Source organism: Hippopotamus amphibius, chromosome 15 (genome assembly GCF_030028045.1).
Source record: "Hippopotamus amphibius kiboko isolate mHipAmp2 chromosome 15, mHipAmp2.hap2, whole genome shotgun sequence".
NCBI classification, from domain to species: Eukaryota; Metazoa; Chordata; class Mammalia; order Artiodactyla; family Hippopotamidae; genus Hippopotamus; species Hippopotamus amphibius.
This window is the reverse complement of record NC_080200.1, coordinates 69298835-69318434: the sequence shown is the minus strand read 5'-3', so window position 1 is coordinate 69318434 and position 19600 is coordinate 69298835. Positions and strand designations below refer to the sequence as shown.

Sequence of the window (19600 nt, the reverse complement as noted above, 5' to 3'; positions counted from 1 at the left end):
GACGCAGCAGCGCCAAGAGGCACAGGTGAGCGGCGACGGGAGGGCCAGGAGACTGCGCGGCCCCCCACCTGCCGCGAGGACAGGGCTCACGCAGAAGCCACACCCTCCGCGGCCCTGCTGTCCCGGGCTCAGGCCCCATCCTGCCCGGCACAGGGAGACCACCCGGCTCGGCTTATTTTCCGAGGATTTGAAGGGTGGGGCGTCCCCTTAACACCCATGTGAGAAAAATACAAAGCTGCCTGCCAGCCCTACTGAGATAAAATCTAATAGAAAAAACAAAAATTGATCAAGGATGGAACCCACTTTATAAAGGCTTCAACAAACCATCTGGTCTATTTCAACTACATTTTAAAAACTTATGAATTAGCAAAGATTAAAACGAAGAGTCCCGCTGGCTAGTGAAAGCGTCGCGTGGACTGCGCTGCCTTCCTGTCGGCAGGGGTGGAGCCGCTAATGTCCACGCCTGCCCGGGAGTTGCCGCAGCCCCAGGACCCCCTCCTGGATGACCCCGAAGAAACAACTGGGGTTCTGGGTTGACGCCTACGGTCAGAGGAACATAGCTGTACAAACACCAGGTTAACTTGTGGCAGACTGAACCCAGGGGTGTAAATAATTATGGGATATGGAGAATTTGGGATTATTCCAGGAATGTAAGCGTGCTTCAAGTTAAAAATCAAGCTGTGTATTCACCACATTAAGAGAACAAAGGAGGAGGAGTTTATAATCAACAGTTAAAACAAAAGAGACCCCTCAAGGGTGGCGAGGGCCTCGCTGAAGGCCCGGTTCTTTTGGGGGCGACGGACACTCTGACCCCGCTGTAGGGATGGTTGCACAGCGCTGTGACGGTACAAAAATGGGAGTGAACTGTGCTTTGTGATAATTACATCTCGGTAAAGCTGTGACAGCAAAATAAAAGGGCCTCTGAGGACACTCAGAATAGAAGGCAGATTCCTTAATCCGACAAGAGTCTGTACAAAGATCTTCGCTGTACTTGACGGTTCCAGTGGGAAAACACCGAAAACTTCTCCCTGGATGGGAAAGGAGGTGGGTGCTCCCGTTCCCAGCTGTGTGCAGTGCTGGACGCGATGTGCTGAGGTGACGAAAGCAGAGGAGGGAAAGGTAAAAGGATGGGAAAGGGTTCATGAAGACTGTCATTTTCAGTTGGCATAATTTTGTACGGATGGCACTTCCCAGGGGTCCAGCCGCTAAGACTCCACACTCCCAACTGCAGGGCCCCGGGTTCGATCCACAGTCGGGGAACTAGATCCCACCTGCCGCAGCTAAGACTTGGCGCGGCCAAATAAATCAATGTAAAAAGAATTTATTGAGAATATCTTTTAAAAGCAACGGTGAAACATGTCCGAGAAAGAGTTTGATATGAAAGCTGTGCTGCCCTGGGCGCCAGCACTGCACGAGGAGAAGGTAAGCAGTAAGAACAAGCATTACTCACAGGCGTGTTCAGACGTGTCAAACAAGAATAAAGGTGACGAAAGAGCCCCAAGACCTCCACGCACAAAACTATGAAACAGGGACTTCCCTGGCGGTCCGGAGGTGAGGACTCTGCACTTGCCCCGCTGAGGGTGCAGGTTCAAGCGCTGGTCAGGGAACTAAGATCTCGCAAGCCACATGGCGTGGCCAAACAAGACAGTCATACGACATCACTGAGAAAAAGGCGTACGTGAATGGAGGGATGTCCCACGTTTGTGGTTTGAAGACCCCATATTGTTAACACCCCGTGTAAATTGATCTACCGGTGGAAGGCCCTTGAGTCAGAATCCCAGCAGGTTTTCTGTGGGACTTACAAGCTTATCCCACAAGGTGTGCGTCCTTGAAGAATACGGTGGAAGAGAGAAGGCCTGTCATACCGCTTCAGGAATGAAGGCTGAGTGCCCAGGAGAAGAGGGTGGACAAAAAGGTTCAAGGGCCAGGGCGGGAAGTGAGGAAACAGACCGCAGGCACCGACAGTCACGGCAACGGCCGCTCTGCAGGGAGTGAGAAGGGGGACGGTTGGGTTCATGGTGCCCGGCTGTTTGGACATATGCGCCCACCCCACCCCCACCAAGAAGGACAGCTGCCCTCACACGACATGTGACAATTCCCAGAGGATCATTGACTGAAAGGTATAAGGAAAACATGAAAACTTCTGGATTGTACGTGAGAGGGTGTCTTTGGGACCTAGTGGTGGGCAAAGGTCTTTCCAAGGAGAGCTGACTGACACCATTGTAATGGGAGCGGCTTCTCCTCAAAAGACACCCTGTGGGGGGGGAGGTCAGAGGGTGGGAGGCCGGTGGCCGGGCGGAAGAGGCCTGGGACGTGCATGGCCCTGTCCTGGAGGTCAGCGGGCTGGGACAGCAAAGGATGGCTGAATGGGTTTCACGGGAGGACAGCAGTGTCACAGGCCCGGGGGAATGCCGGTTAAAGCCACCACGCGCTGCCTTTGGCGGGTCACCGTGGCCGCGAGGTGCGAGGCCGGTGACAGGCGGCTGTGAGGAGCATCCCGGCGGCCGGCGGGTCACTGGCTCAGTCCTCTGGGAGGCGGTTTGGCAGCATCTTCTCAGGTTGGGCCTGAGCACGCCCGGGTACCGTCCCCTCTGGCACGCGAGGAGGCGAGGAGGGGCTTCAGAGTGGCGCTCGTGGCAATGGCGCAACCCGGACGCTGTCCCGCAGCAGGACAGATGGACGGACCGAGCACTTCCCGCCAGGGAGATGGAGGTGATGGCGGGAAGGACACAGGGACCTCGCTGAGCCTGGGAAGCCGCAGCCCCCCTTGGGAGCAGCGAGCCCAGCTGTGCTTCCAGAACTCAGGTGGACAGATGGTCGGACGGACGACGCTGGGAGGGAGCAGGGCCTCGGGGGTCCGGGATGCTCTGTCTCTTGACCTGGGTGATTGTTAAGTGGATGTGACCGCTTTACGCAAATTCACCCGCCTGCTGACCCGTAACAAAAACCGTGTGTTCACATATGTTTATCACAGCAACATCTGTAACGGGGACTCCAAACCAGCAGAGACATGCCGCGTCCCGGAAAGTCCCTGCGATAAGTCACAGCAATGACGCCAGAAAGAAAATTTACAGAGTTAATAAATACAATAAAGAAGAATCTAAATTTAGCTTAGGATTTTTAGTTGAACAAAAGGAACACTCTCAAGATGTGAGGTGAAGTGAGAATCAGGCACGGACCCTGACGTTTCCGGTAGGAGGTGAGTCCCTCAGGTTCGCCAGCCTGGAGAGAAGGAGAGCCTTCCCGGTGTACACTCCCCGGTGTTCCTTCCTGGGCTAGTGTGGGTTTGCTAGTGAAACGCTGGGGCGAAGGTGAGCGAGGGGACGGGAGAGGGAGTGGAGCCGGGAAAGGAGGACCAAGCTGTTGCCAAGGACTGAGTCAACCGCACATCCTGTTAAAGCAGAGGATGCTGTGGGGAGCAGGGCCACCGCACCTGCCTGAAGGGGGTGGGCGGCCCCGGGCGCCGGGACCGCAGCCGTGCGGGGAGGAGCAGGAGGGGCCCCAGCGGCAGTGGGGGGTGAGGGGAGAGGTCACGGACCCTCAGGGCAGGGAGGACCTGCAGGTCCGGAAACCTCTGCCCCTAGAGACGCCGGAGCTGGTGGAGGGTTACAGCAGGAGGGGGTGCCGGGGGCTGGGCGGGGGGCGGAAGCGGGGGCCCACAGAGGCTGGGGAAGACCCCCCTGTCTCTGTGTCTCTGTCTCTGTCCCTCCATCCGTGTGTGTGTGTGTGTGTGTGTGTGTGCGCGCGCGTGTGTGTGTGCGTGCGCGTGTGCATGTGCGTGTGCGTGTGTGTCTCTCTCTCTGCGGGGGCCCCCACCGCCGGCCCAGCCCTCCAGTCTGTCTGTCTCAGGAGCCAGATGTCCCTGAAAGCACACCTGATCTCCTTCTTCCGGCCTCCACCCTCCGTAGACCCCCCCACCCTGGGGTCAAAGGTCAGGGTCCCGAGGCCTCCTCCCTGAGTGACCCCCGCCCACCCTCCCCAGGGAATCCTCAAATATCAGCTGGCGGCGGGGGCGGGGGTGGGGAGGGCAGACAGAGCTGCCTCAGTGTCGGCTTAGATGTAACCCCGTAGGGTCCTCCTCTTGCGCCCCCAGCCTAGAGGCCAGCCTGGGCCACCATCCCGCGCCCCCCGAGGTCACCGCCTGTCCATCTCTGGACGCACCGCTGCCGCCCCGTGTCTCCCCACCTGACCACGCCCCTCTGGGGGGCAGGGACCCCGTCTCCCGTGGCTGCTCCGCCGGTGCCCAGCTCCAGCAACCGGTGAGAGGAAGGAAGGCCACGCCCCCGGGGGTGGGGGCTGGGCGACAGCAGGGAGGAGGCCCTGAGCCCCCGGGAGCGCCCCCAGGGACGAGGGCCCGGCCTGGAGGCCCCCACCTGCAGCGGCTCCGGGCGCCCACGCTGGGGGTCCTCTCGCTCTCCCCGGCGCGGGGGTGAGGGGCGGGCGGCTCTGAGCCGGGTGTGGACGGGGCCGTGGGCTGCTCCCAGGACCTGGCGCTGCAGCCGGCAGGGGTCGGGGCTGCCCGCGTCCACCCCCGGGCAGAGAGAGCTGCGGAGAGAGGCCCCTCCCCTGGCTCCGCGGGCGGGGTGTGGCGGGCGGGCGGGGGCGCCGAGGGTCTGGGGAGACCCCGTGTCCGGCAGAGCCAGGCGGCCACCCTACCGTCGGGTCCCTCCTCCCGGGCAGCCCGGCGGCGGTGCCGCTGTGGAGGGTGGGGTGGGCGAGGCTCCCCGGAGCCTCTGCGCCGGCGTCTGCGCAGGGGGAGGGGCCGGCAGCGCCGAGGGGCAGCGGTGGGTCCGGGCGCCTCTGCCGATAAGGCATTAACTGTCTGGCGGACTCGCCCTCCAGATCTGCTGACGCCTCCTCTCGGCCCAGGTGCTCGGGGTGAGGTGCCAAAGGTTCCCTATAAAGTGCTGGGGCTCCGGCCCGCGGCCACGCGCCCTCCGCTCCGGCCGCGCTCGAGGGACCTGCCCGGACCCGCCATGGTGAGGCTGGCACTGCCCAACCGCGGCCTGGAGGCCCGGATCCCGTCGCTGGGCGCGCTGGACAGCATCGAGAAGGAGGAGAGCAGCTCCCGGCCCAAGTGGGACAACAAGGCACAGTACATGCTCACCTGCGTGGGCTTCTGCGTGGGCCTGGGCAACGTGTGGCGCTTCCCCTACCTGTGCCAGAGCCACGGCGGAGGTAGGCGGGCGGCGGGCGGGCCGCGCCCCGGGCCCCACCTTGGGGCGCGCGGCTGGAGGGCGGGCGGGCGGCCGCGGGCAGGGCCGGCAGGGGCGCCCGCAGCCCCTCCGCCCCTGGTGCCCCGGCCCGCACGTCCAGGGCCTGCTCGCGGGGGTGGCCCCGCGCTCCAGGACCCAGGAGCCCTGCCCCGTTCCCACACCTGGGCTGACCTGGGCGTGGGGGTCAGAGAGGAGCCGGCCACTCCTCAGGGGGAGCCCCCTCCTCTGAGCATGGAAGGTGCCGGCCTGTGGGGCAGGGAGGCCCGCGCTCGGTGCGTCCACCATGCAGGCACCGGGTGAGCCCTCCCTGTGTGTCTCCTGCATCCCAGCCTCGCCCGATGCCTCCCTCGCCGACGGACAGAGGAGGGGCCGGGCTGAGAGCAGCTGACCCGTGGAGAGGCCTAGGTGCACCCAGGCCCGGGGCGGGAGCCCTCTTCCCCCCTCCTGCTGCCAGAGGATTCCGGGGGCCTGGCCTGGAGACCAGGGGTCTCCTCCCCCGGGGCCCAGGCGCCCATCCCCACCAGGTTCTGGATCTGGGTCCCCGTGGCCCCGTCCCTCCCCCCATCCTCCTGGTGTCCACAGCTGCAGGCATAGAGGTCACACCGTGGTCCCCTCTGGCCGCCACGCTGGCCTGGGGCAGAGGACCTGGGCCCGGGGAGGAGGTCCGGGGCAGGGGCGGTGCTCGCTGGACAGACGGGCTCCGAGAGCTGGCCGGCCGGATGCTCTGGGGATGCTCCCGGTTCTGTGGGCTCTGAGTGCTCTCCAGTGCTGTGAGTCAGGTCTAACGCTGAGGACACTGCAGGCTCTCCCGGGCTTTGTGACACCAGTGTCCTCGAGACAAGCAGATGTGGAGGTGGCCCTCCTGGGTCCTCGCAGCGACCCCCCTGAATTGCCCGAGTGTCTGAGAGGGTGTGTCATCTGAGCCCCTGGTCCAGCCTGCGCTTCTCCCTGTGGTGGGGACCCCGGGGAGCCCACGAGGTCGGGGGTCCCCAGCCTGAGTCCAGCCTGTGTGTTCCAGGCTCTCAGCTGCCTCCGTGAGGCCGGGCCACCCCCCCCCCCCCCCGAATCTCGCCCGCCTGCTGCGTCCTCGCACCTGCTTAGCTCAGCACAGGTGGACAGGGAGGAGGGGCTGGCTGCTCCCCCTGCGTGCGGGGCCCCGGGCCGGCTTTGTGGGCCGAGGCCAGGTGCTTCTCCCCGAGAAGAGCGGGCTGGGACCCCAGAGCCGGGGAGGGACGCCCGGGAGGAGCACGCTGGAAGCACCTTCCAGGTCTCCAGTGCGATTGGCTGGAGCAGAAACCAAGCCCTCAGACTCCCAGAGAGCCCAGGCCCTCGACTGGGAAGAACTCCTCGTGGAAGTGGGGTTTCGGGGTGCAGTCGCACAGCGGCTGGGAGCCTGGGGGGCGTGGGAACCACCCGTAGACCCCGTGGACTCAGCTTGGGTGAGGGGGGCGTTCCAGCCCCGCGTCCACCCGCCCCCGCCACGGGCCCGGTCCCCTGCCCCCGGGCCAGCTCACGGGTCCGGAGCTGAGCGTCCGGTCGCCCACGCACGGGGGACCGTCCCTGAGGACAAGGCGGCAGGTGGCCGGTGACCTGCCAGGGTGACGTTCCCGCCCCTGCCACCCCCGCAGCACCAGCTATGGGGGCGGGGAGAGGTTGCGCGGCTTGAGGAGGACGTGCCACCCTTGAGGTCTAGCTGCCCTGCCCATCAGGGCAGGAGGCTGAACGTTGCTGAAACCTTAATTTGTCTCCCATTGTTTCCAGGAGCTTTGGGTCATTCAAGAAGGAAATGAGTTTTTCTTTTATTTTTAACTTCATGTTATGGAAAACAAGTACATAGAGAAAGCAGACAAAGGCGCAGTGAAGACCGTGGGCCCGGGGTTAGGCTGGGCAGGCGGCAGCGTCCTGAGTGTGCGCTGTGGGGGTGGCGCGGGCGGCGATGCCGGCGTCTCCCGAGCAGGGGGTGCAGGCGGGCGCACCCGGCCGCGCCTCTGCCCTCCCGCGGGCTGGTCCGGCCCGCGGCGGTGCCCCTCCTCCGGGGCTGTGTTTGCAGGGGTCGGGGAGGGGAGGGAGCTGCCCCCCGCGGGCAGGCCCCTGCCCCCCACCCGTCCCCGGAGGCGCTTGCTGGCCGCGGATGTTTCAGCTCCCTCGGGTCTGGGAAGAGCCTGCTGCTTTTCTGGGCTCGGGGAGGTAGGGGAGCGGGGTCTCTCTCCGCCTCCCCCGGCCGCGTCTCAGGGCGGCCTCACTTCAGGCATCTCCTCCTGCGTCCTTCGTGCCCCCCTCCCGCCCCCCCGCGGCCAGCAGCGTCCTTTCCTTCCCGCGTCCCATGGTTGTAAATGCAGGGGGTGGACGGGCCGCGCACCCAGCTGTCCTCCACGCTGGCCAGGGGTCCGGGGCCCGGAGGCCAGTCGTGCGTTCAGCTCCCTGTCCCGCGCCCCCTCCCTCCCTCCCCGCGCCCCCTGGATATCCAGGAGGTGCCCCCCCCCCCCGGGGCGCCTGGGCCACCGGCCTCCACACCCCCGCTCCATCCACGCCCACCGCGACGGCCACCTCTGTCCACCCAGCGAATCTGGGGTGCACCTGGCTGGGTGCTCCCGTGGGGGCAGGTCTGAGCAGGGGCCTAGGGAGTGTGGGGTCCGGGTGGTCCCACTTCTGGGGTCACGACCTCCAGGTCCTGGACAAGCCCCAGGCCTCCTAGGGAGCTGCTCGGACCGCCGGGCGGCACCTTGGAGCCCTGGAGTCCCCTGGTGTGGGGGAACCGCATGCCTTTCCAGTGGTCGCTCTGCTGGATGCTGACTGGGACCCCACAGACCAGACGGCCGGCCCGAAAGGACGGAGCCCTGGTGGCCAGCAGGGTGGACAGGGTGCAGGGGGGCAGGGTCTGCCCGCACAGCCCCGCCCGAGGGCCGGCTCCCCTGCGGCCTCGTGGCTCCTCCAGGCGCTGGCACTGAGTCTGGACCTCAGGGCTGGCGGGGACGCAGGGGAGGCCCTGGGCGAGGCCGGGCGGCGGTCCTCGCCTGTCCTTTGGGGAAATGGTGGAGGGACCCGTGGCCCGTTCAGGGGCATCTGGGGAAGCAGGTGGTGTCCCGGGGGAGGCTGGGCCTCCGTTAGGGCATCCGCTGCCCACTCCCCATTCAGGCCCACCCACAGGAATGAGGGCGACCCCAAATCTCCTGGTGAACCCCCGCTACGGGGAGGGGTGGCAGCCTCGGTTTCCACTTTGCTTTCCTACTGGACGCCGACTGGGGGCTTGTGATTACGCTTCAGGATTAAACAAAGCGAGGCGCGCCCGGGAGACTCAGAAGCGGATAGGTCCCCCCCCCCCCCCCCCCTCGAACCTGAGCCAGGTGGGCTCTCCCTGCCCAGGTGGGCCACTCCTCAGGCTCTCTTCCGGCCGCTCTCTCCTCCCCCGCCTTGCTTCCTGATTCCTCGGAGAGAGAAACTGCCTATCCTCCTCCCGGGCGTGTTAACCCCCGCCCGCACCTCCTTCCGTGGGGCTGCCTCCCCCTCCGGGGACCTTTGGAAGCACACCGGGCGCCAGGCACCTACGTGGCTCTCCTCTCTCGCTGAGACCTGCAGCCTTGCCTCCTCTGTCCTGTCCCTCCCCTGCGCCTGCACCCACAGAGGAGGAGTCGGTTTTGCCCGAAAGATTTTCAAATCAAAGCTCTTGAGAAAACATCAGAGAGACAAATCTTATCTCAACGTTACCTTCATTGACAGAGGAGCCCACGGCCGGCTGAGCCGCAGACCCGGGGCAGCTCCCGCCCTGCCCCGCCCCGCCCTCGGGGGTCCGGCCGGTGGGCCTTCCTCTCCTGGGCCTTTCCTCATTGTCACAGCCCCGCCCCCCCTCCCCGGCCCCGGCTTCCTGACCCTCAGCCCCCCGCCCCCGGCAGCCCCAGCACCACAAGAAGCCTGTCCCTGGAGCCCCAGGTTGGGAGAGGGGCCTGCGGCCCGTGGCCCCACCGCATCCTGGCGTGGAGACCGAGGCGTGGCGGCCCACGGGCAGGAGGTGGTGCCGCCGGGCCCCGCGGCCTGACCCCCCAGTGCGAGGGCGCCGCAGAGGCAGCCGGAGGAGGGAAAGGAGAAAAGGCCGAGGGATTGGCCCAGGAACCGAGGGGGGAGCCGGGCTGCCAGACCCGGGGAGCCCCCTCCCTGCCCGCCCTCCAGGCCCAGTGTCCGGCGGACCCGCCCTCGAGGCCTGTCAGGCCGGGCCTGAGTCCACGCTGCAGTCCTGAGACAAGACTGTGTTCCCCGTTCTTATCGCCCCGTTCGGGCTCCTGAGCCTCGTCTGACTAACGCCGACGACCTTTGGTAACCACGATCGTGCTGTCTCGGCAGGACTGCGCCTGGCGCGGTGCGGGGCCACGTGCACCCGCACGGCCTCCGCGGTTCTCCCCAGAGCCCGGGTCAGGGGATGGGAGCCGCCGGGGGGCCCGGCCCGGCTCAGGCCAGGGCGGCGGGTGACGCCACGGGGGGGGGGCAGAGGACAGAGCAGCGGGAAGGGGCGCAGAAGGGGAGGGGCGTCCCCACCAGGCCGGGTGGCAGAGCCCGCCTGGAGGGACCACGCGCACCATGAAAGCGGGTTTCACCGCGTCCCTGTCCTGCATTGGCGCTTGGCACGTGTCCACGGGGCCCCGCGTCAGCGCAGGCTGGGCCCTGGTGCCCGTCAGGGAGCGGAGCTGCCCGACACCACGCCCGGCTCCTCCCCGTCCCCAGAGCAGGGTCCCTGAGGCTCAGACTGAGACCCTCTGGTGATGCTCTTCCCTGCCCGTGAGCGAGGGAGCTACGTGTGTCCAAGCCCCCGAGGGGCTCCCCCTGGTGCGTGCCCCTCCCCAGGCTCCACCCGCCTGCAGACACGGTCCCTAGCTCTGCAGGGGCTGCGGGGCGGGCAGCGTCCTGCGGGGACGGCGGACGCGCTGGTCCCCCCCCAGCGATGCCGACGGCTGTCACGGGTGTTGCCGTGGTGACGTCCTTTCTGTTTGCGACAAACGCCTGCGGAGGTGGCCTCTGCCGTCCAGCGAGCCCCCCCTGACCAGGCGGCCGCCCTCCCCGCTCCAGGGGCCTTCATGATCCCGTTCCTCATCCTGCTGGTCCTGGAGGGCATCCCACTGCTGCACCTGGAGTTCGCCATCGGGCAGCGGCTGCGGAAGGGGAGCATGGGCGTCTGGAGCTCCATCCACCCGACCCTCAAGGGCGTAGGTGCGCGTCTGCGCCCCGATCCGGGGCCCGCGGGGGTCCCGCCTTGGCCGCAGGCGCCGCCCCCTCCTCTCTCCTTCTCTTTTCGTTTCAGGGAGAGGGAGGTCCCAGGGCACCACGGCCCCCACCCTGAGGCCTGTGCAAACCCTCCCTGAGAACCCCCTGGGGTGTGGGCACCAGGGGCCAGTGGGCAGCAGAGGCCGTCCCGAGTCCCCAGGCGTGCAGGGCCTGGGGAGGGGTGGACACGTGGTGAGGCAGGGTCCCACACTCCCTGCCCAGGTCAGGGACCAGCAGAGACAAGGACCGCTGGGGCTGGCCTCCTGCTGTCTGGGACCCCTCCGTCCACTCACAGGCCGTGGGCCAGGAGGCTCCCCCCAGAGGTGACCCCCACCCCAGCGCTGCCCCCTCCCCCGCAGGCATCGCGTCCATGTTCGTGTCCTTCATGGTGGGCCTCTACTACAACACCATCATCGCCTGGGTCATGTGGTACTTCTTCAACTCCTTCCAGGAACCCCTGCCGTGGAGCCAGTGCCCGCTCAACGCCAACCAGACGGGTGAGCCCTGCTGGGCCGGGGGAGGGCGGCCCACCAGCAGCCTCCCCCCGAGGCCCCAAAACGTGCACGGTTGTGATGCACGTGGGGCGAAACGCAGAGCACAGAAAGGGGCAGGCCCCGCCCCCGTGGCCTCCCTGGCTGCACGCTGGGACCGGTCAGGGCAGCGTCCCCGTCCCTGGGGACGGGCGTGGGGGCTGGGGCAGGCCTGCCAGGCTTCGACCACGCCCCCCTTGGCGAGGTCCGAGTGGTGCGCGTGTGTGAGGTTGCACAGAGCCGCCCGGGACCCCCCAGGACTGGTGACCCCCCGAACGGCTGAACGCCGGGCCCAGCGTACCGACCCCCGGCTCAGCCCGTAGGCCTACACGTGCCGGGGGCGTGGGCGGGGGAGAAGGCAGGCCACCGAGCCCCAGTGTGCACGTGTGCGCGCGGTGGGTTTGCATGTACGTTTTCATGCGAGTCTGGCGTGTGCCTGCTTCAGGGTTTGCACGCGTGCACACGATTGCACGTGTGCGTGTGTACACACACGTACGTATGTTGTGTGCATATGGTCTGCTGCGTGTCTGTGCGGGTGTGCGCACGACGTGTATGCGTGGCACAAGGGCACGGCGCCCCTGGCACCCGTGTCCCGGGAGCTGGGCCCGCGTGTCCTCCCGTGGGCGCTCTCCGTGGCCCTCACAGACGTGGCCCCCCCCCCCCCCGCCAGGCTACGTGGAGGAGTGCGCGCACAGCTCGCCCGTGGACTACTTCTGGTACCGGGAGACCCTCAACATCTCGCCCTCCATCAACGACTCGGGCTCCGTGCAGTGGTGGATCCTGCTCTGCCTGACGTGCGCCTGGAGCGTGCTCTACGTGTGCACCATCCGCGGCATCGAGACCACCGGGAAGGTGCGGGGGCTGCGGTGCTCCTGGGAGGACCGGGGGCTGCCCCTTTAGCCAGCTCTGAGGGTCCGGCCCCCGCGTGCCCCCCGTCCAGGCGGCCTTGCTGGTCGCCCGGGCCAGCGCCCCACGCTCAGTGCTGGACCGGACGGCTCTCAGACACACGCTTAAGAAGCCGCGTGCGGGAGTGACTGTGATGTCCACCCGATTGGCGGGAGCTAACCAGTAACCATGGTCACGACAGGACATGGAAACCAGAGAGGGAGGCCGGGGCCCGGGGCGCACGGAGGTGGGCGTGTGGGTCCCGTGTGGCCAGCCCTCCTCCTCGTGGCCGGGCCCCCCCGCCCCCGGCCGACCCCCTTCGTCCCACACCTGCCGCCTCCCCAGGCCGTGTACATCACGTCCACGCTGCCCTACGTCGTGCTGACCATCTTCCTGATCCGAGGCCTCACGCTGAAGGGAGCCACCAGCGGCATCGTCTTCCTGTTCACGCCCAACGTGAGTCCGCGCCATCCACCCACGGGCCCGGGCTCTACAGGCCCTGGCCAGTCCCGGGGTCCCTGGACATGGGCTGGGCTGCTGAGGGCCGTGGGCGGCTCTGGGCAAAGGGTCACCAGCTGCCGCCTTGGGGCCGTCTTCCCTCTGACCGGCACGCGGTGGCCTTGGCTGGCTGTCACCTTGGCTCCGGGCGCCCTTCCCCTCCTCGGGCTCCCCTCCTGGGTCTCCCACGCCCCCCTTCTTGTGGCGCACAGCTGAGGGTCTTTGGCCGCAGGTCACGGAGCTGGCCAACCCGGTCACCTGGCTGGATGCGGGGGCGCAGGTCTTCTACTCCTTCTCGCTGGCCTTCGGGGGCCTCATCTCCTTCTCCAGCTACAACTCTGTCCAGTGAGTATGAGGGACAGAGGGTCCCGCGGGCGGCGGGGCTGTCCGCTCCACCAGGCGCCCTGGTGCTCGGAGCCCTGGTCTCCCCACGGGACGCGCGCTCGCGGCGGGGCCGGCCCCGGCCTCCTGGACCGCGGGCGCCGGGACTGGGGGCCATTCTCAGGGGCGGGTGCCCTGAGCAGGGCCCGCTTACCCTCCGGCCCCCCCTTTGCGCCTCGTCCCTGGCGGCAGCGAACACCGTGCTGCCCCTGCAGCCCCCTCGGCACCCGGCACCGCACCCGTGGGCGTCCCCGCAGTCCACCCCAGACCCACACGCACACGGAAGCTGCCGGGCCCCCCCGGGGCCTCCAGAGGAACGCCCGGGTGCCCGTCCACCTCCCAGCGCCTGCGGAGCCCCCACCCGCCGCTCCAGGGCCCGCCTGGGCTCTGCGTCGGGCAGGGGCGAGCCGGCCGCGGGGAGGCTCCGGGAGGAGGAGGAACGGAGCAGGGCGAGGGCGCGGGGCCTGGGCCGGGCTGGCCCGGGCTCAGAGCCGCGGAGGCCCCGCGCGCAGAGGCTCTGACGGCCGGGGGGCGGGGCGGGGAGGGTGGCCGCGGGCGCCGTGAGGGCCAGCGGGCGGGGGCGGGGAGCGGAGGGTGCCGATGCGGCCACACCACCCGCCCCGTCAGAGGCCACAGTCCTGTGGCTTTCAGGGCGTCCCCAGAGTCACGCAGCCGTCACACTCATTGCGGAATACCTCCACCCCCGAGAGAAAGCCCGGCGGCCCCGCGGCTCCCCCCTCGGTGGGTCGGTCAGTTCTGGACGTTTCTCGGACAAGGCCTCCCCCTGCCTCGGTCCCCTGGGCCTGGCTCCCCGCGCTGGGCTGGAGGCCCTCGGGCTGCGTCCGCGTTGCCCTGCGTGCCGCGCTCCTTCCTCCCGTGGCCGGGTCGTCCCGTGGCCGGCGGACGGGCCGCGCCAGGCTCCGCGTATCATCCCTGGGCGCCGGGCGCCCGCGCGGTTCCCGCCTCCTGGTGCCGTGAGCGCCTGCGTCCCGGTCCCCGAGGGGCGCGGCGGCGGGGCTGCAGGGCGCGGGGTGTGACTGTCCCAGGGGCTGGCCTCCGGCGCAGCCGCCCGCCTCACAGCCCCCCACGGGGCCACGCGGGCAGCCCTGGTTCCCCCACAGCCTCGCCCACACCTGTCACCCGCAGATGCCTGGCTTCTGGCCGCCGCGGTGGGTGTGGCCTGGCGTCTCTCGGGTTTGACGTGCGTTTCCCCGGGGACTCCTGCCGGAAGCGTCTGAAGGGTGGGGTCTTCAGCAGGTGGGGAGGGCGGGGAGGTCAGGGGTCGTGTGCCGGCTGAAGAAGGCTTCAGGTGTCCAGGCGGAGGTGGGGAGTCCTCAGCCGTGAGGGCCCGGGGTGGGCGGGAGGGGGCACGGGCGGGGCCGGGCGTGGGGGGGGCGGCAGGGAGGGGGCGTGAGGGGGAGGGAAGGCGTCTAGGCCCGGCAGCGGGGGGCCCCCGGCCCAGGCTGCCTCTTTGAAGCCTCTGTGGCTGGTGGGCTGTAAGGTCTTGGCCATCCTGCCCACGTGGGGCTGACCAGTGACCTCCTGAGCCCAGAGCAGGTGCTCGAAGAGCAGGGATTTGAACACAGGGGTCTCCAGCTCCAGCCCTGGGGGTCCCCAGGGCTTGGGGGGCACCAGGGGGCCACCAGATTGCAGCAGCGCTGGGGACCGTCACCTGGCGCTCGGGCGGGCTGAGGAAGAGCCCCCTCCCCGCTCCGCGGCCAGCAGCGGCTCGGCCCCTCGGGCGGGCCCGGGCCTCGGCTCTGACCGTCCCGCCCGTGCCGCCGCGGGCTGGTCCCTGGGCCTGCGGTCACCGGCACCGCTCCGTCCACAGCAACAACTGCGAGATGGATGCGGTCATCGTGTCCGTGATCAACGGCTTCACGTCCGTGTACGCGGCCACCGTGGTCTACTCCATCATCGGCTTCCGCGCCACGGAGCGCTTCGACGACTGCTTCAGCGCGTGAGTGGCGGGAGGGCGCCCCGCGGCTGCTGCGGCCCCGCCCCTCGCCTCCGCCTCCGCCTCCAAGGAGCCCGCCCAGGGCCGGCCTCAGCCTCGCTCTCTTTCCAGAAACATCCTGACGCTCATCAACGGGTTCGACCTGCCCGAAGGCAACGTGACGCAGGAGAACTTCGCTGAGATGCAGCAGCGGTGCAACGCCTCGGACCCCGTGGCCTACGCGCAGCTCCAGTTCCAGACCTGCGACCTGAACACCTTCCTCTCGGAGGTAGGCGCCTTGGGCCGCGCAGCAGGGCAGCGGGCACCGTGGGGGGCTGCTGAGCGTCCCCCGGGGGCCCAGTCCTGACAGGCCTGTCCCCTGCCCCGTGGGGTCCTGGGCGCCGGGTCCAGGGCACCCGTGTCTGCTTGGCCACAAACCCCACGTGGAGGCCCCGCGAGGCCCAGGCTGGGACCCAAGGGCCCCCCACAGACAAGACTGCGCCCAGGGCCTCGTGCCAAACACACAGAAGCACCCCATGGTCCATCTTTACTTTGATTTCTTCTGCAAAAAGGTCAGAATCATTATAACTTTACTTTTGAAATCACTTGACAGCAGGTGGCCGGCACGTTGCCGGGAACGCCCCCCACCCTCGACCCCCGACGCACAAACCCTCTGAACGCCAACCCCAGCAGTTAGCGGCATTTCGTGCCCCGTTGCTTGGAGGCAGCGTTCACTGATTTTGTTTTTGCAATCTCCTTGTTTGGGGCCACCCAACACGTCAGGGCGTGTGGGGCGCTTTGAGGGCCTGCCCTGTCTCTCCAGCGGCACCACAGTCCCGCCAGGGGCAGACACAGAGCAGAGGGTGCTCCCTGCCTGGCTCTGCCCTGGAGCGCCGGGTGAGAGGGAGGGAGGGGCAGCGACCCGACAGCCTGAATTTCCTTTCTTTTTAAAAAACAAGCTTATGGAGGTGTCAGTTCTCCTTTCGAAGCTGCAGGGCTCCGGTAAATGTATGGAGCAAGTTTATGCCGTCCCGCACCCCGGGAGGCTCCCGCCAGCGGGGGGCCAGCCCCCCCAGCCCCCAGCCCCGGGCAGCGCTGACCTGCCTCTGTTTCCCCACGGGCGCCGGGCTGTTAGACCCCCGGACAGGCTCCTCCGCGGTGTGGGCACCAGGCCGCTGGTGGCGCCGGCCCTCAGCCGCTCACGCCTCCGCCTGGGGCCCAGGCCTCGTGTCCCGGGAACGCGCGTGCATGCCGTCCCGTTGCCGTGGGTCCCTGGCTTCTGGTGGGATCCCGGGCCTCGCGCGAATCCCGCGGGAGAGGCCGGCTCCTCAGTCAGTCCCTCCGAGCTAAGGGTTCTCTACGGAGGTTCTACCCCCGGGACCCCTGACCCCGGGGGGGACCAACGCCCGAGGCCTCCCTGACCCTCGTGGGCCACACGTGGTGGCACAGGGCCACCCACCCCATGCAGAGTGTGGTCATTACGCACCTGCGGGCGCGCCCGTGGTGCCGCCCACCCCGCGGGCAGGGCGTCTGTTCTGGGGACTCTCGGGCCTGCTGAAGTGGCTCAGCGCTCTGGCCCCCGCCGTGGGCAGGGTGGTGGTGGAGCGCCCATCCGCGAGCGGACGGTGGTCTGCGAGCATCTGCTGCGTGGGTCTGTCCGGCCGCACGGCGCCCTGACCACTGCCAGGCGACGTGATCCAATTCCCGGTCGTGAAACGGGTTCAGCTTTTTAAAACACACTTGAGGCTAAAAAACATGATCTGGTCGTTTCCCAAAATGGCCCACGTCAGCCGTGCTTGCGTGGTGCCGGCCTGGCGGGTGGAGCGCCGTCCAGGGACGGGGCCGGCCCGGCCCGTGGGGGCCTCGGCGGCAGCCTGGGTGACACGGCCGCCCCGCCCCGCAGGGCGTGGAGGGCACCGGGCTGGCCTTCATCATCTTCACCGAGGCCATCACCAAGATGCCCGTGGCCCCGCTCTGGTCCGTGCTCTTCTTCATCATGCTCTTCTGTCTGGGCCTGTCTTCCATGTTCGGGAACATGGAGGGAGTGGTCGTGCCCCTGCAGGACCTCAAGATCATCCCCAAGAAGTGCCCCAAGGAGCTGCTCACAGGTAGGCGGGGCCGTGGGGCCGGGGCCAGGGAAGGCGGGCAGCCGGCCGCGGCGCAGACGTGGAGCCCGGGCCCCTCCGCCCTGGCGACCGCAGCCCTGCCCTCGGCCCCGCAGGCCTCATCTGCTTGGGGACGTATCTCATCGCCTTCATTTTCACGCTGAACTCCGGCCAGTACTGGCTGTCCCTGCTGGACAGCTACGCGGGCTCCATCCCCCTGCTTGTCATCGCCTTCTTCGAGATGTTCTCCGTCGTCTACGTGTACGGCGTGGACAGGTAGGAGGGAAGGCCGGGGGCCGTCCCTAGCGGCCGTCCGAGACGCAGGACCGAGCCCGCACCTCCCTTCCCGCACCGGGCGGTGTGGGCGGAGCCTGGCCCCGGGAGGTGACGGGGAGAGGAGCCGGCTCCCCGAGGGATCCCTGCCCGGGGCACTGCTACCCGTGCCCCTCCAGCTTCCAGGTGCCCCCGGGCCCCGGGCCGGGCACAGCCAGCAGCGGAAGGAGGGAGCACCGTCTCGGGGCCGCTGGGGGAAGCCAGGGCGGGCGCACCGGCGGCGGGGCGTCTGCTGTGGGTCGCGGGGCTTCCCCAGGACCCCCCGGGGGAGAGAGCTGGGGGTTCTGCTCCGGCTCGGGCTGCACAGGGGTCTGGGGAGGGCTCCTTGGGGCACGACAGGCAGGCAAGTGCGGCCCGGACAGCCGTCCAGGGCATCGGGGATCGGGGGGTCCGGAAGACAGCCCCCCGGCTCTCAGCGGGAGCGGGCCTCCCCACAGCTCCAGGAGGGTCTGCGAGAACCCGCCAACATGAAATGGCACAAGCCCGTCGAGGGGGCCACCTTGGGACTGCTGCCCTGCACCACCCAGAGCACGCGTGTGCAAGGGCACGCGTGTGCAAGGGCACGCGTGTGCAAGGGCACACGTGCAGCGGCCCCACTCAGCCGCACAGCCGGAGTCGGCCTGGGGGCGCCGCGGGAGACCCGCGGTGTGTAACGTCCGCAGACGGCGGGGGGTGCGCGCAGACCGAAACGCGCGGGTGTTGCCGCAGACGTGATGCTGGTCTTGTGGCAGATGTGACATCGTCTGAAAGAGCGCCTCCACCTGTGGGTGGCCGGAGGACAGCGGAAGCCAACCCCGGCCCGCGGCCGCTACCACACGCCGCTGCCTCGGGGAGGGCGCCGTCACAGGGCTCCTGAGCCCCGCGGGGGACGGGCCTGGGTGCCTGTGCGTCCCCACCGGCACCCTCTGTTCACCGGGCCCCGCACGGCTCATATTTACGCTCTGCCCGCTGCGTTCTGATCTCCGCGGGCGACGACATCGTCTGGGGAGGGGCACTGGGCACAGGCGCGGGGCTGGTGAGGCTCCCCGACGTCAGGGCCGCTGCCCTGCCAAGGAGGCTGAGGGGGGGCTCAGACGGCGTCCCTCCTCCATCCCCAGACGTTCTGGTCCCTCCTTCCGTCGGTGCCTGCCCAGGGCTCAGGAGGGCGAGGCCTCTGACGGGAATCCACAGGCCCAGCTGGGCAGGGGCACCGTGGGACGGCCGGAGCCCCGGAGGCTCCAGATCGGCTTCTGCTGTGCGGCGGGGGGTCTTCCTTGGGGAGGCGCGTCTTTGCCCAGAAGGACGTTGACCGGTCAGGGTACGGCATCGCAGGACGGGAACCGTCCGTCCAGGCGTGGAGAGGCTGCCGCCCTCTGTCGTCTTGGGACCGTGCACGAATGACGGCCCCCTCGGCCTCTGCTTCCAGGTTCAACAAGGACATCGAGTTTATGATTGGCCACAAGCCCAACATCTTCTGGCAGGTCACGTGGCGCGTGGTCAGCCCCCTGATCATGCTGGCCATCCTCCTGTTCTACCTCGTGATCAAAGTCAACGAGGAGCTGGTATACAACGTGTGGAACCCGGCCTATGTGAGCCCCGGGCCTCCGGGCTGGGGGTGTGCGGGCGGCTCCCCCCCCCCCGTCGGCCCTGAGGCCAGGAGAGGATCGCGGTGGGGAGGGGCGTTTGTGCCCGACGGATCCCTGGCTGCCCGGTCCGCTCACCCCGCGGTCATTCTCTCTCCAGGAGGAATTTCCCAAATCCCAGAGCGTCAAGTACCCGGGCTGGGTGTACGCCGTGGTGGTCATCGTGGCCGGGGTGCCCTGCTTGATCATCCCCGTCTTTGCCATCTACAAGTTCATCAGGAACCGCGTGCAGCGGCCAGGGGACCGGCAGGGGCTGGTCAACGCGCTGTCCACGGCCTCAGTGAACGGGGACCTGAAGGCCTGAGCGGCCCAGCCCACAGCGCGGGGGTGGGGGGGGGGTGTCGGAGGAGGGGATGGGCTGCTCACGTGTGCACGTGTGAGCGTGTGTGTGCGCACATGTGTGTACTGTGGGTGTATTGTGTGGGAGCGTGCATACGTGAGTGTGTGCCTGTGTGTGTGCGTGTGTGAGTGAGTGTGCACACGTGTGCGCGTGTTTACATGTGCGTGTGTGTGCTGTGTGAGGGTGCACACGTGTGAGTGTACGAGTGTGAGTGTGGACATCGTGTGTGAGCATGTGCCTGCACGCGCGGGGGTGTGTAAGGGGACAGGAGGGACCCTCCTGGGGTGGGTGTACACGCCCACGTGGCTGCCAGCCCGGCGGTCCCCTCCCCAGCCCCGCCCAGGGAGAGTCAGAGCCGCCGGGCTGGGGCCGGGCTGCCGTGGGCCGCCTGCTCCCCCGGGCCATGGGGTGAGGCTCACTGCCCCACCCTTCCCCTTGCTGTCGCCTCTGACCTCAGGACCCCCCGCCGTCAGGTCGCGGCTTTCACCCCGTGGCCAGGGGCAC

At 68.1% G+C, this 19600-nt stretch overlaps 1 protein-coding gene across 1 annotated transcript; it reads left to right on the top strand.

The window, feature by feature from the left end:
• Positions 1-4976: 4976 nt before the first annotated feature.
• Positions 4977-19060, top strand: SLC6A19 (solute carrier family 6 member 19). Its single transcript, XM_057708466.1, has 12 exons — positions 4977-5178; positions 10272-10412; positions 10826-10963; positions 11667-11848; positions 12227-12337; positions 12612-12724; positions 14592-14720; positions 14829-14985; positions 16600-16804; positions 16918-17077; positions 18540-18702; positions 18857-19060. The coding sequence occupies exons 1-12, from the start codon at positions 4977-4979 to the stop codon at positions 19058-19060; spliced, it is 1905 nt and encodes a 634-aa protein (XP_057564449.1).
• Positions 19061-19600: the final 540 nt, after the last annotated feature.